This window comes from Charadrius vociferus, unplaced genomic scaffold, assembly GCF_000708025.1.
Source record: "Charadrius vociferus isolate BGI_N301 unplaced genomic scaffold, ASM70802v2 scaffold430, whole genome shotgun sequence".
NCBI lineage: Eukaryota > Metazoa > Chordata > Aves > Charadriiformes > Charadriidae > Charadrius > Charadrius vociferus.
Genome location: NW_009646541.1, coordinates 2,344,525 through 2,358,064, shown reverse-complemented (window position 1 = coordinate 2,358,064; position 13,540 = coordinate 2,344,525). Strand labels below are relative to the sequence as shown.

General features: G+C 41.0%; 1 protein-coding gene across 1 annotated transcript in view; it reads left to right on the top strand.

Annotated features, from left to right (window-relative positions):
* Positions 1 to 13,540, top strand: part of TRRAP (transformation/transcription domain-associated protein) — a 94,010-nt gene that overhangs the window by 65,528 nt on the left and 14,942 nt on the right. The window contains exons 57-64 of the mRNA XM_009886198.1: positions 1,036 to 1,231; positions 1,483 to 1,748; positions 2,517 to 2,617; positions 4,762 to 4,963; positions 6,072 to 6,236; positions 8,726 to 8,812; positions 10,472 to 10,621; positions 11,329 to 11,590. Coding sequence (XP_009884500.1) covers positions 1,036 to 1,231; positions 1,483 to 1,748; positions 2,517 to 2,617; positions 4,762 to 4,963; positions 6,072 to 6,236; positions 8,726 to 8,812; positions 10,472 to 10,621; positions 11,329 to 11,590 — 1,429 coding nt within the window. The remainder of the gene's footprint in view (positions 1 to 1,035; positions 1,232 to 1,482; positions 1,749 to 2,516; positions 2,618 to 4,761; positions 4,964 to 6,071; positions 6,237 to 8,725; positions 8,813 to 10,471; positions 10,622 to 11,328; positions 11,591 to 13,540) is intronic.

Genomic DNA, 13,540 nt, shown 5'->3' with positions numbered 1-13,540 from the left:
TTCATTCCAGTTTCTGTCAGGAAGTCAGCTCATGACCAGGGAATTAGTCAGTGCTTTAAAAGTTTTTGTTTTTAATTCTCAAAAGTTCTGTCAAAAGGTTTATTTAAGGGCCGTGTATCCTTGTATTTAGCACACTATATATGTTCTCTTGTGCTTTTCTGTGATGAGGGTTGACGTCGGAAGTTCAAACCTGTATGTGAGAGTGGGACTCTGTCCTGTGGTTCTGCTTAGGGGGTGTGGGGAAGAGGGTGGGGGTGACGAGAAAGTGTAAATACCAGTAGACTCTTCTCTTTGGTGTGGTGGGGTTTTTTTGTTTGTTTGTTTGTTTTGAAAGAAAAAAAATGCTTTTTAAAAGCGAGACACTACCATTTTAGGGATAATTTGTGAAAGCATTTGCAGTTCAAAATAAAAGAAAGGCTGAGGCAATTTTTGCCTTTATACTATCAAGAAAAGACACATCATAGTTGCCCGAAGTTTAACCTAGCAAGCAAACCCATAGTATTACCGGAAGAACGCGTTGAGGATAGATCAGTAGTGCCTTTTTGCAACCAAATAATATTCGGGCATTTAGGTTTTGTCAGAGTGAGGTGTGCCTGGAATGAACTGCTTGACCCTGGTACTCCCTCCCTGGAGAGGAGAGGAGCCCGCGGTTAGGCAGGGACCTTCTGCAAGCGTGTAAGGAAGTTCTTTATAGCACCTTTATTTCTTTTGAAAAATAATTTGTTTGTTTATTAAGACTAGCGACCCATTGGTATAAATTCTGTGCAGGTGATTCAGTGGATGAGGTCAAGATTTCAGTCAATGACTAAAGCGTTGAATCCATCTCATGGATTTTTTTGCTATTTTGTTAATGATTAGATTGGTTAAAGGTCATTTATGCAACCGATTGAGAGGTCCCTAAACCAGCAGAAATAGTTTCATCTTTATTTGATCACTTAAAGGTGGCATTGTTTGCGGAGACCTTTTTCTAACAGTGAAATCGGCCAGCCTATTGTACTATCCGTGGTGGTATTTGTAACGCTTAATGTTTTCTAGGCAGCACAACAAATAATTGAACTTCAAGAAGCAGCCCAAATAAATGCAGGATTGCAACCAACTAACCTGGGGAGGAACAACAGCTTACATGATATGAAGACTGTTGTAAAGACTTGGAGGAACAGGTTACCTATTGTGTCAGATGACTTATCCCACTGGAGCAGCATTTTCATGTGGAGACAACATCATTACCAGGGTAAAACTGCCTGGTCCAGCATGCATTCATCATGTAATTTTCCAGACAACACATTGTTTGAAATAAGTTCTTTGTATTTTTTGTTTAAACATACAGGAATATTGTTGATTTTGTCAAGTTTTTCTTTTCATTCAATTTCCATTGAAGCGTTTCATTATCTTAAGTCATCTTTTCATATGTATTGCTGTGTAAGATGCTGCTGTATGTATAATTTCATTTATAATGCCAAACATTTTGTGTTTTATTTCTAGCCATTGTAACTGCGTATGAAAATAGTTCTCAGCATGATCCTAGTTCCAATAATGCTATGTTGGGAGTTCATGCTTCTGCATCGGCAATTATCCAGTACGGAAAGATAGCGCGAAAGCAAGGGCTGGTCAACGTAGCTCTGGATATCCTGAGTCGCATTCATACAATTCCAACCGTGCCCATCGTGGACTGCTTTCAGAAGATTCGCCAGCAAGTTAAATGTTATCTTCAGCTGGCTGGAGTCATGGGCAAAAATGAGTGTATGCAGGTACGGCAGCGTTATCTCTGAAGCTGTTGTTGGAACGTGGGGGATTACAAAGGCCATCGGACACATTGATTTACATGAACTGCCTGTATGGAGAGCAGGGGCTGAATTGCCTTGGCCGTGTTGCACCACGCAGAGTGTTGTTTTAGGTAATGCTGTTAGTCAAAAGCAGTCTTCGGCCTCTTTGAACTCAGACTGCTGTGAATATATTAAAAATTAGCTGGATGAAAAGTAAAGTAGAAGTATGTTTTTTGCAGTCTTACACGACAGGTAAATAGAAGGGCCTTTGAAAATTGTATTATTTGCAATAGGAAGAAACAACACTCTTGCAAAACTGACTGAAGCTCGACGTCAGTTTTGAGTGTCTGACTCGAGCGATGGATGCTGGCAGACTGAAGGGAAATCGTATGCGTTAAAAGGAAGGAACGTGATTGTAGGCAAAACCCACTTATCTATGATTATAAGCTCAGCAAACTGGGACCTTCTAGTAATAATGTAATGTAACATAATACAACTAATAATAATATAACTTAAAAAAACACAGTGGAAGAGATGACCCATCACCTGATGAATGTTGTCTATAGTGTCTAATAGTTTTGCATGGGTCAGTGGAAACTTAAAATTGTTGTCAGTCCAGATTTATTAAAATTAAATATGAGAAACTCATGCTATTTAAATTCAAGAGAATATTTTGGCTATTTTTTTATGGCACTTTCATTTTAATAAACCCTTCCATTTTAGAAGGCTTTTCTCACTAAGGCTCTTTAACAGGGTCTTGAAGTTATTGAATCAACCAATCTGAAGTACTTCACCAAGGAGATGACTGCTGAGTTTTATGCATTGAAGGGAATGTTCTTGGCACAGATTAACAAGTAAGTATATTGGCTGGAAGAGGCACTAGTACACATCTGAGAAAAATGCAGCTGAAGTATTTCAACACAGTATTTGAGCAGGAAAGTTGTTCTATATGTTTATACCAACCTAAAATTTGTCACAACTGTATATGAGAGTAAAAGCGTACGTGAGAGTTCCTTTGCAGTTTGAAGACGTAATGGTTGATCGTATTTCTGAGTATTGTAGGAAAGAAATAGTTAAAGCAGACATTGTATCAGGTTGTTTATTAAAAGTTTTATCTTTCAAGGGGTGAGATGGGAAGAGGCAGGGAGAACAGGTTTCTCCAAAGCTTTGCAGCTTAAGATACATTTCCCCCCGGTTCTGTGAGTACTCAGCGAGACAAACTGATGTGTAACTGATGTCTTAGTGTAGTCGACAAAAGGAGGTTTCTTTGATTATGTGCTCAATGTAAATATCACATATAAAACCAAGGAGGAAAAAAAAGTTCAGACTATAAGCTTCAGCCGCTTAAAATTCACCTACCTCTGTTTCTCTCATTTCTGGTTCATTGTTCGTTGTGTGTATCCCATAATAGCTGCAACCGGTCGAGGTGTAGGAACATGTGTGGTGGCCGAGTTCAGAGTGCTTGGGCAAGTCGGGTGTGCCATGCGGTATGGAAATGCCACGCTCACGTCAGCCAGTCGAACTGGAAGGATTAATGTGGCGTGTGTTGCAGGCATGTTGCGTTGCGGCAATTAAACACCGAGGTGCAAGCCTTGCTTTCACCAACTCCTTCGTAATATTTTTGCTTTATGCTGACAGCCATCGTGCTATTTTGAGGAAGATCTCTCTTTAATTTGGTAAACAAATGTCTCAGCAGTCAAATTTTGCTTGCTGATGCCAAAAAAACCCCTTCAGATTTCGGCAGCTTTTAGTATGCGTGGCAGTTAATGGCATTATTGCCGAGTGTTACCTATGGGTGGAATAATGCCTTTACCGCTACATTGTGGACACTTGCGGAATGGAATCGTCAGGTCGTAAGCTGTACACTGCAGCCTGAATACCTTATTCTGTGAATACAAGAGAGAATTTTAAATAGGCGGAATGTAATTACTTTAATAGAAAGTGCAATGGGCATTTTTTGTGGCCACGAGCGAGTTCAGTTTCAGTTGAGGTGCAAAGCGAAGGAAGTGTACCTTCCCCCCATCCCTCATCTTTTTAAATTTTTTTTTCTTAAACTCACGCAGACAAAGTAAACAGCAGCTAAACTGTCTCTGTTTGTTCCTTCAGGATAGAATGGCTAAAGGTTGCTGTTTAAAGCATGGTTCTGATGTACTTACAGTTTCTTAGTCTTACCAAAAACCATCCAGGCAGTTTTAGCCGCACAGCTGAGGTCGGGAATTTCGGAAGGTTACCGCTCGGAACAGCGGCAGCGTTGGACGCGAGACGGCGTGACTGCTCGCTGCCTGCGGGTCAGCTGAAGGGCACCTCTGGTCGAGCATCCCCCCGCGCTGCCCGTGTGCTCGGCGAGGTGATGGAAACCATTTCAGACAGAGTCATCCCGGGTGGCAAGAATGATGGATTGTAGAGAAGGAGAAAAGAAAAACCGACTGAGAAGTCCCCTTTGAATAAAGGGGAAATAGCGATGCAGTCAGGCGTCAGGCTGCTGCTGTGGGCGCTCACTGCCCGGCCGGGGCTGCGGCGCGGGAGCCCTCGGGGAGCGAGGGACGCACTCACGGGGCGCAGAAACTCATAGACGCTGACGGACAAAGCTGCTTTTTCTTACTCCTCTTTTTACTCAGAAGAGAAGCACTTTTTACTGCATTTGCTTCTGCGTTCCTTGTGTTATTATTTGTTCTTCTGCCTCCCAGTATCATACTCTGTTGCTTGGGTGCAACTGGAGTGTGCCGAAAGGTTTTTTGTTTATTTTCGTTTTTTTCAGGGTGTATCTGGCGATCTTAAACACATAATTGTTTCCATTACGGCGCATTTACTTTCACAGGTGCTGAACTTCAAGGAAAGCTGAGACAACGCAGTCCTAAGAAGTTACTGAAGAACTTAATGGGAAAATATCATTGAGTATTAAGAAAGCAATTGTGCACCCTGTCAGAAATCTGACTCTTACATAATTTAGTAACTTTTTGTTAGGAGAAAACTAATATTCTTACTTGTCACAACGCAGGTCTGAAGAAGCAAACAAGGCTTTTTCTGCAGCTGTGCAAATGCATGACGTGCTGGTGAAGGCATGGGCGATGTGGGGGGACTACCTGGAGAACATCTTTGTGAAAGAGCGGCAGCTTCACCTGGGTGTGTCTGCCATCACCTGCTACCTGCACGCCTGCCGCCATCAGAACGAGAGCAAGTCCAGAAAATACTTGGCAAAGGTGAGATCTCGGTGTTTAATAAGGAATTGGGGCTCCACCCCTTCGGAAAAGGCTGAGATGATGTTCAGTGCCCAAATCTGGGCAATTAGAGAAATACCAGTTACTGGTGGAAAGCTTTCACTTAGACTGAAGGTCTGCCGGTGGTCGCTGTTGGGTCACTGCCTGCGACTCGTCAAGGGTTTTCTGTTTCACTGGGACAGAAAGGGGACAAATCGCACAGAGCACTTCTGCTGTACAGTGCGGTGGAGGACCCGCAGCATGGCGTCCTTGCTTTGGTGCTCTACAACGTAATGCAATTTGATGTCTGTTTATCGCTACTATGGATAATTCATGTTAACTTTTACCTCGGTATTGCATTTTATTCCAAATAAGCCTTTTCTGTAAATTTTTACTTTTAAGTCAACAGAATTTTAGCCAAAGCTCTTTGTATTATATGTTTCTCAATTTGGGGATATTTACTTTAATCTCTCTCATGAAGAAAATTTAAAAATTGTACCAGACTGTGAAAGACAATCTATTTTGAACATGAAACAAACACAGAAAATACTTTTTTAGATTAAAGGTGGCCTCCATGGCATGCTGAAGTTTATTATTCTCCCTGTCTGGTTACATAACGGTTAGTGATTTTTTTTAGTCGATGCTTAATATATTTGCATTTAAATTAAACTGTAGAAAAAGCGTCATTAGGAGTAGACAGTTAAAATAATTAAAAACACCCAAAGAAATACTCAAGTTCTGGCATCAAAGTTAATTTATCTGAATAGCATATTTTAGGTTCTATAAACATGCCCCATTTTCCACTCCCCACCCCCCCAAAAAAAAAACCCTCAAAGAATTTGTGGAATGTAGTTACATCTATTGGCTTTTTTCTGTCTTGTTTCATAGCAAGTAGTACACTTACATTTATTTTTTACACCTTTCAAACATTATTTCTAAGGGAAAGAATGCCGTCGGTCGGCCATAGTGAATGCAAGTTCTTGTGTCGGAGGCAACTTTAGCTCTTTCGGGGGCTCCACTGTCGTATTAATAAATATGGGGTTTGTGCGTCATAGCGATTGGCGTGTCCTGAATTTCAGCCCTGAGATGTCCTCTTGAAATTCTCTTTTAGGTTCTCTGGCTGCTGAGTTTTGACGATGACAAGAACACTTTGGCGGACGCGGTGGACAAGTACTGCATCGGTGTCCCGCCCATTCAGTGGCTGGCCTGGATTCCCCAGCTGCTGACGTGCCTGGTGGGCTCCGAGGGCAAACTCCTGCTAAACCTCATTAGTCAGGTACGGAGCGTGAGCACTAACTCTTTACTGGCTGTAATCTTCGTTTGCAAGGTGAGATACGAGTATTTTTCATCGCAAATCAAGAAAATGGCAAGCTATAAAAATGCTATTGTTTGCAACTGTTGATGAGTTAAAAAATGCTAATTTTTCTCTATAAGGAGAATATTTTAAATTTCAAAGTGAGTGTTACTCAATGAGATTAAATCCAGCGACATTGTATGCCATATGTGCACGAGGCACTATAGCTTTCCCTCTGGAATTCTGTTTATGACAGATTGTGAACATTATAGCACATATTTAGAAATATATAGCGAAATGCTTGTAACGTAGGAGTGGGGATAAAGAATTGTCAGCTTCAGGGACTAAAGGGAAAACTTTCATTAGTGGTTTGTTTTTCATTAGACTTGATTTTAAAAACAAGGATCTGTCTGTCACCGTCAGAAATCTTTACCGGGGCTTTGAGAATTTTCCCGTGAAGTTTAGCAGGACAAACGATTAGCCGAATAAGAATGAGGTTTAGGGAGACAGATGAAGAAACCGAGCTCCTGGATTTGTACCTCTGAACTGACAGATGTGAGTTCTGATTAATTTTGCTCTGGGATTTTAAGATTTGCTGCCTATTGCTGTCGGCTCTGAAGCAGAATCTAGGAATAGAACACACAGCTGTGTCTCCGTGTAGCGTTGGTTTAAGCGTGTCAGTAGACTAAGGGAGAATAAGTGACATCTTTCTGTTAATGTGCTTTTAGACACTGTTTTGTTATTGCTCAGTGAAACGTCATGTTTTCAGAGATGTTAACTATTCATGGTCTGACTTCATCTCTCTTTTAGCACGCGCGCAACCTGGCAGCGTTTTGATGCTTTTCGTTCAGGTTAATGTAAAGCAATAGCGAAGTCCTATTAACGGGCGGGCGATGAGCTGAAGCTCTCGCCGTAGCCTGTGCCCCACGCCTCTTCTGTCTGCAGTGCTCCCCTGAAAACTGCCAAAGGACAACTGCTGGGCTGACTTCCTCGCGCTGTTCTCCTTTCCTTCCCTCCGCTCTTGATTTTTGAGATGTGGCCTTGATGATCCGTGTGGGTCCCTCCCAGCTGAGGACGTTCTATGATTCTGTGATATCCAGCTCCTTTCATACACTCCGTTACCTTTGCTCCTTCAAAGCTCTGAGAATGTATTTTTGTAGAGAGAGAATATGTCCATGTGTGTCTGCATGTGCAGGGATTCTTGCGTACCTGAGTCCAGGCAAGCGTGCGTGTGCCTGTGTATACATTGGTTTCCTTCCCCCCGCCTCCATAAAATTAACATGCAGCTTTGAAGAGACCACGCACCCAAACAGCTTAGGAAAGCGAAGTAGCTGAGGCAAAATTTCTGATGCTGCTGGCTGGGTATTGTCTTGCAACACTACGTGCCCAGCTGTCTTCTGACAGGGAGTTGTAGACACTTTTTATTTGTCGAGATCTGTATAAAACTTTTAGAATTGAGTGCCTCCTGGGAAGTCCTACTGTAGTTGGAGCTCAGGCTCATAAACATTGCAGATATTTTTTGTTATTATGCCTTTAAACTTCATATAAAATAAAAAAATACCGAATTTTCTGTGTTACTAATTTAAAACTCCAAGTTTGCAGAAGTACTAGATCCTAAACCTTACCGTTATCTTCAAATAATTTACTCTTGAATTACAGCCTGAAGCATATGTGTGTCAGGTTAATAATCTGCCATGAATATCATATTACTGAACAGTTAAATGCCATTGCAAAATTTCTACCACCTACGTTACCCATTTGGATGGAGGAAAAATCCACGATTTAGTAAAACTGTGGCTGGAGAAGCCTCTAATCATGTCTTAAGATGTGCTCTATCATGGGTAGTACTTAGACACGTCATTTCTTTCCTTTAATAGATGCTGAGATTTACAGATTTTAAAGGGGATGCTGAATGTTAATATCTCTTTAGTTGCTTTTTTTTTGTATGGAAGCCATAAAATCTTTTTTATTTTTGGGTGAAAAAATTTTGATCTTTTTATTTTTGGGTATCCTGTTACATGAAGTGCCACAATTAGGTGGAGTAGTTACTTCCTAATGGGCCTTCTTACCAAGTATCACGGGGCTCGCTGGGAATTGTGGCCTAATTTAAAGACTAACGGTTGACATTATGTCTGTTTTTCTCCCATTATGTACATGAGTAAGATCTTTGAGCTGGCCCAGCTGGTACTCTGGCATTACGCTGTTTTCAGGTTTATTAGGCAATATGATCTGGAAGCCCTAATTAGGTAATGCCTTAACAGTGTCTGTAGGGAGTTAACCAGTTCATCCGCTCTGGGTTTCTGTTGCTGAAAGAATCTTTAATTTCCTAGTTTTCCATAAGCTGTTACTTGAAACGAGGAGCTGATTATTGCTGAATCGCACTCATTTACAAAGAGAATCCGTGCGCGTTGATCTGACCTGTAGTCGGGTTTCCTGAAGTGGGAAGTCCGTGTATGTCTGTCTCCCCACAGGTGGGAAGAGTCTACCCCCAGGCTGTCTACTTCCCCATCAGGACCCTCTATTTGACCTTGAAGATAGAACAGCGAGAGCGCTACAAAAGCGGTGAGCTCCAGAATGATCACATTGTTTGGGCTCTTTGTAACTTAGTTATTATTTTTAGTTTCACCTGATTTTACTGGGAAAACAGATTCTCTAGAAAACATCCCAACTTAGCAGGGCTAAGGAGAAGAAGAATTGATAAACTTTGCTTGCGTTTGTTTCTGTGAAATAAAAGCTACCGGTGGCTTGAGCTGGCTTGAATTTTCTTGAATAAAATATTCACCAAGAAGAGTTTCATCTCCTTCATTCTCATGTCACCTTACTTATTGAGAACCAAATGCTCTTTACTGGATTTTTATCTTCAAAAACTGGTGGAGGTAGAAAATTCTTGGATTACAAATATGGAAGAGCATCATAGTTTTCTGAGATCTGGTCTAATTTTGATTGAAAGCATGAACCATGCGACATTCAGTTTCTTCTCAAATGAATCAAACTTTGAAAAATAGTTTAACAAAAGATGAGTTTAAGTAACTCAAGTGAGGTAAACTGCTTTCTTTGAATACTCTGTACTTTAATGTCTCTATAATAACTTCTTATGGTGAATTTTCCAAGTAAAAATTAGCACGTAGGTATATGCAAAATAAAATCAATTTTGGCTTTGGAGAAATGTTCGGGAGGTGGGGAGACCATGAAGTAACTTGCACAACACCTTTTTTTTCCAAGAACAAATCCTATTTAGAGTTGTTATGTCAAGTGATTCCACAGAATTTAGTTGTTCTTTTGCCCCATGTAATTTCCTGGAAATCCCAGGAGAGCTGCTTCAAGAACTCTCCCTGCTGTTCTGTAGTCTTTGTTATAAAGTGCATTGTTTATTTAATTGCCCTTTTCACTTGGGATGCGGTTCAGTAAATTTCTGCATAAAATTTTGAAGGGCACTAATTAAATAACGTCTTATTTTTCTCTGGGTGCTCCTTTGGAGGAGTAAATGCCCACATAGCGTAATACTTTGCTACATTCATATCTAGTGACAGAGGTTTCCCTGCCAAACTCCTGACATTGCCACACGGACAGGTAGTGATAACCCACAAAACACTTTCCTGGCGGTTGTGCCAGGGGCTGCTGCTCCGTGGGTGGGCTGTGGGAAGCAGTGGGCGCCGTCTGATAAAGCAAATCTGCGTGCTGATCCGCCGTCGGTACAGCAGTGATGAAGAGAAGAGGTGTACTAAAAGTGCTCTCTGCGACAGTTGGTGTGTTGTCGGCACCAGCGTGTTTGTTCTTCCGTTCTGTGTGAGGGATCTCCCCGGAAGGGAAGGGAGCAAAACCCCCTAACTTAAATAACTCAATCCCATATGGAGCAACGCCAGTGATGTCAAGAGCGCGGTTCGGCAGTGTGAAAGCCGAGGCTGCGCCTCCTGTGGGTGTGGGAGAGTGTTTGGGTTGCTCTAACGTTGGGAAGTCTGTGCCACTGAACAGCATTTGGAGCAGTTTCCTTTCTAAAAATCAAATTTTCTTTCGAAAAAACACATTTTCTAAAATTTTCTGAAATTCAGTGGGTTTGATTAATATTTAATCTGAAACAAATTCTTGGAACAATTTATTTTATTTCATGCAAGCATGTATCAAGTTACGAAAGGTAATTTTTATTTTTTAAAATTTTCTGCTTTCCAGATTCTGGGCAACAGCAGCCAAGTTCCGTTGGGAATCAGTCCCACTCTGCCTCGGACCCTGGGCCGATCAGAGCCACTGCGCCGATGTGGCGGTGCAGCAGAATTATGCACATGCAGCGAGAACTGCATCCAACACTCCTGTCTTCTCTGGAAGGCATTGTAGATCAGATGGTCTGGTTCAGAGAGAACTGGCACGAAGAGGTATTTGGCTTTAATACACCTTCACATGTATGTATCATCTGAGGAAAAGTGAACTGCAAAACATCTATCTAGAATTATTTTTAAACATTAAAACATAACTATTTGTTTCGATCAGTAAACTGTTGTGTTCGTAGAACTGATCGTTCTGATTGGAGTTCTACGGAGCTTGGTTATTTCTGGAAGCAGTACAGAGGTTTCCCAAAACTATTAATTTGATGAATGCCTGTAGGATGTGAGCTGTTGCTTGGACTAACTGAAAATTGATATTCTTGCAGCAAGTTGCACAGATTCCAGTTTCCTTCTTGATCTGGTGGTCTGTGACAGGCGGTGATTGTTGTCCCAAGTTTGAACTCTAACAGAGAGCAGATGGATGTGCTGCTCCACTTGCATTACTTGCCTCTCAAGGCGTCAGGCTGTTCTGCTGGCTGCCCAGCACAGAGCTCGGAGCGCTTCGTTTTTAATGTGTCACAAAGCACGGTGCTGCTGAGAGAGCAAGGTGTACTCGGTGGGGCAGCATTGCCAGCGCGGGTGCAGTGCCCGTGAGAATCAGTGCTGTCGTTCTCATTGACCCTCTGATGCGATTTAAAAATACAGTTTTATTTAAATAAATGTTTCTGAGAGGATAACTCCACTATATAAAATGCAGTGCAGGAGTCAGTACTTGGTGTCGAATCTTCCTGACTGTTTTGTCTTTGTTTCATCCCTAGGTTCTTAGGCAGCTGCAGCAGGGCTTGGCCAAGTGCTATTCAGTCGCCTTCGAGAAAAGCGGAGCCGTTTCGGATGCCAAAATCACTCCTCATACACTAAATTTTGTCAAGAAGTTAGTCAGCACTTTTGGAGTAGGTCTTGAGAACGTCTCTAATGTGTCCACCATGTTCTCCAGCGCAGCCTCGGAGTCCCTAGCTCGGAGAGCACAGGCAACAGCTCAAGATCCCGTGTTCCAGAAGTTAAAAGGGCAATTTACAACAGGTACGTGTTTAAAAGGTTTTTTTAAATGTTACTTTTAATGTCCAGAGAAGTTATCCCTCCCCAAGTTCAACTGTGAAGGCATTCTGCTTTTCTGTTCTTCTTCCAATTTTTTTCCCAAGGGAAAATATAGAAAATAGCACCTTTCTGTCATTCAACAAACCTGAAATTATTTGTCTGTTCTAGCCTTCTGTGGAGTAATAAAGATAATTCAAGCGAAAAACGGACCTCAACAAAGAAAATGAGTATATTGTTGTATTTTTATTACCTAAAACTGTGGCCAAATCACATACGTGTTTAAAGATAAATCAGATTACTTCACTATGACATTTTTGCAGTTTCCGTAGAACTGTCTGCTATAGGCGAGGGGCAGTGATGATCCCTGCTTTATGGTGGTGCCAGAATTTAGTGAAGTTTTCACCCCAGAACTCCAAACTGACAATATTGTGTCAAGTCTTTCAAAACAGCCTACTCCTGACGAGGAAGGTTACTTCAGTGTTTTGGTTAACTGGATTATAAAAATCCTATTACACAAATTTACATCATTGTTAGGTAAATTGAATCAATAACTTTAATCAGATCTAATAAAAAAGATACTTAAGGGACGCAGCTTCTTTGCTTCGTTTGTTTTCTCTTTATCAGTGCAGTTACGTTTGAGCATCTGATGTTGATTTTAAATTGTAAGAAAAGCTCGTGTGGAGTAGAGTGTGGTGTTGATCTGTTTGGTGAAAAGCGTGCGGGCCGCGCAGCTGCGTCTGACAGAAGGTGACGTTGGCATCAGTGTTGGGGATTGACGGGATTTTGAGTTTTGCGTAAATTCCAATCTAAGCTACATCAGCTGTTCCTTAAAGATAACTATAGAATTAGATGAAAATGCATCGTTAAATATAGTTGGGCTTTTTTTTTTTTAACAGAATTCAAGTTTATTAGTTGTTCAAACCTGGAAAGATAGAATTTTTATGAAGACCTGGGGTTTCATCTCTTTCTGAATCTACATTTCTCTTTACCTTACTGGGACTCTGACTTAGATGATTCTGGCATGAGTTAAAACTCTGTCATCTCAGTTTTTATAATGATTTAAAAAACACCCCCTTTCCACATCAAGCCGGTTCCTCTGCAGAAGTGAATCTTGCGTTGAGAAGTTACTCTTTGAGAATTCTAAGTTACATAAAGTTGCCGTAACTTAAAACATTATTATTTGAGGTCAGCACAGCTATTGAGCATTTACAGAGTTTGACAAGCAGACTTGCCGTCTTTCTTCAAGGATTTTACTGATAATGTTGTGAAAATAAGTGAACTGACGGGAATCGTGTGAAAGTAACGCAGTTGTAGATATGTCCTCTGTGTGTTGTGCGCGCCATGGATTGCGTGATGGCCTCGTTGGGGCGCAGCCGCTGCATGGCAGCAGATAATGAAAGCCCTGAACCATATGATGAAATTTTTAATGGATGAAGTGTACGAGGAAGGGTAATGGAAGCAGAAACATTTTGTGTATGTTTGACGTAAGCTTACAGGGGAAAAAAAATACATTTAATACAAGTTTAGACTTGATTTTCATTTTTAATAATGGTTTGTATGTCTTTACAGTACAATAGTAATATAGTCACTTTTTTATTGCTGTGTGTTGTTGGTATGCTCAGGTTTTGTTGGTTTTGAGTTATTTTTGGTCTGTCGTAGTACCTCTTAATTTCTTTCCTTTGAGTGTTAGGGAGATCTGGGGTTTCAGAAAGTGTAGAGGGAAACTAAATACAGCGCCAGGCTGAAGTCTGCAAAATCTAAACTAATGTTTCATCACAGTTCTAGAAAAACAATTAAAAAAGTTTAATTACAATTCAGTTACAGTTTTTAGTTGAAATAAAAAATTGAGAGAATTTTCTGTTTTTTTATGCTGTTGGGTATTGTTTTGCCTGTCTGCTTGATAGATAAATGGCATTTAAGTTTTTCAGGTTTACC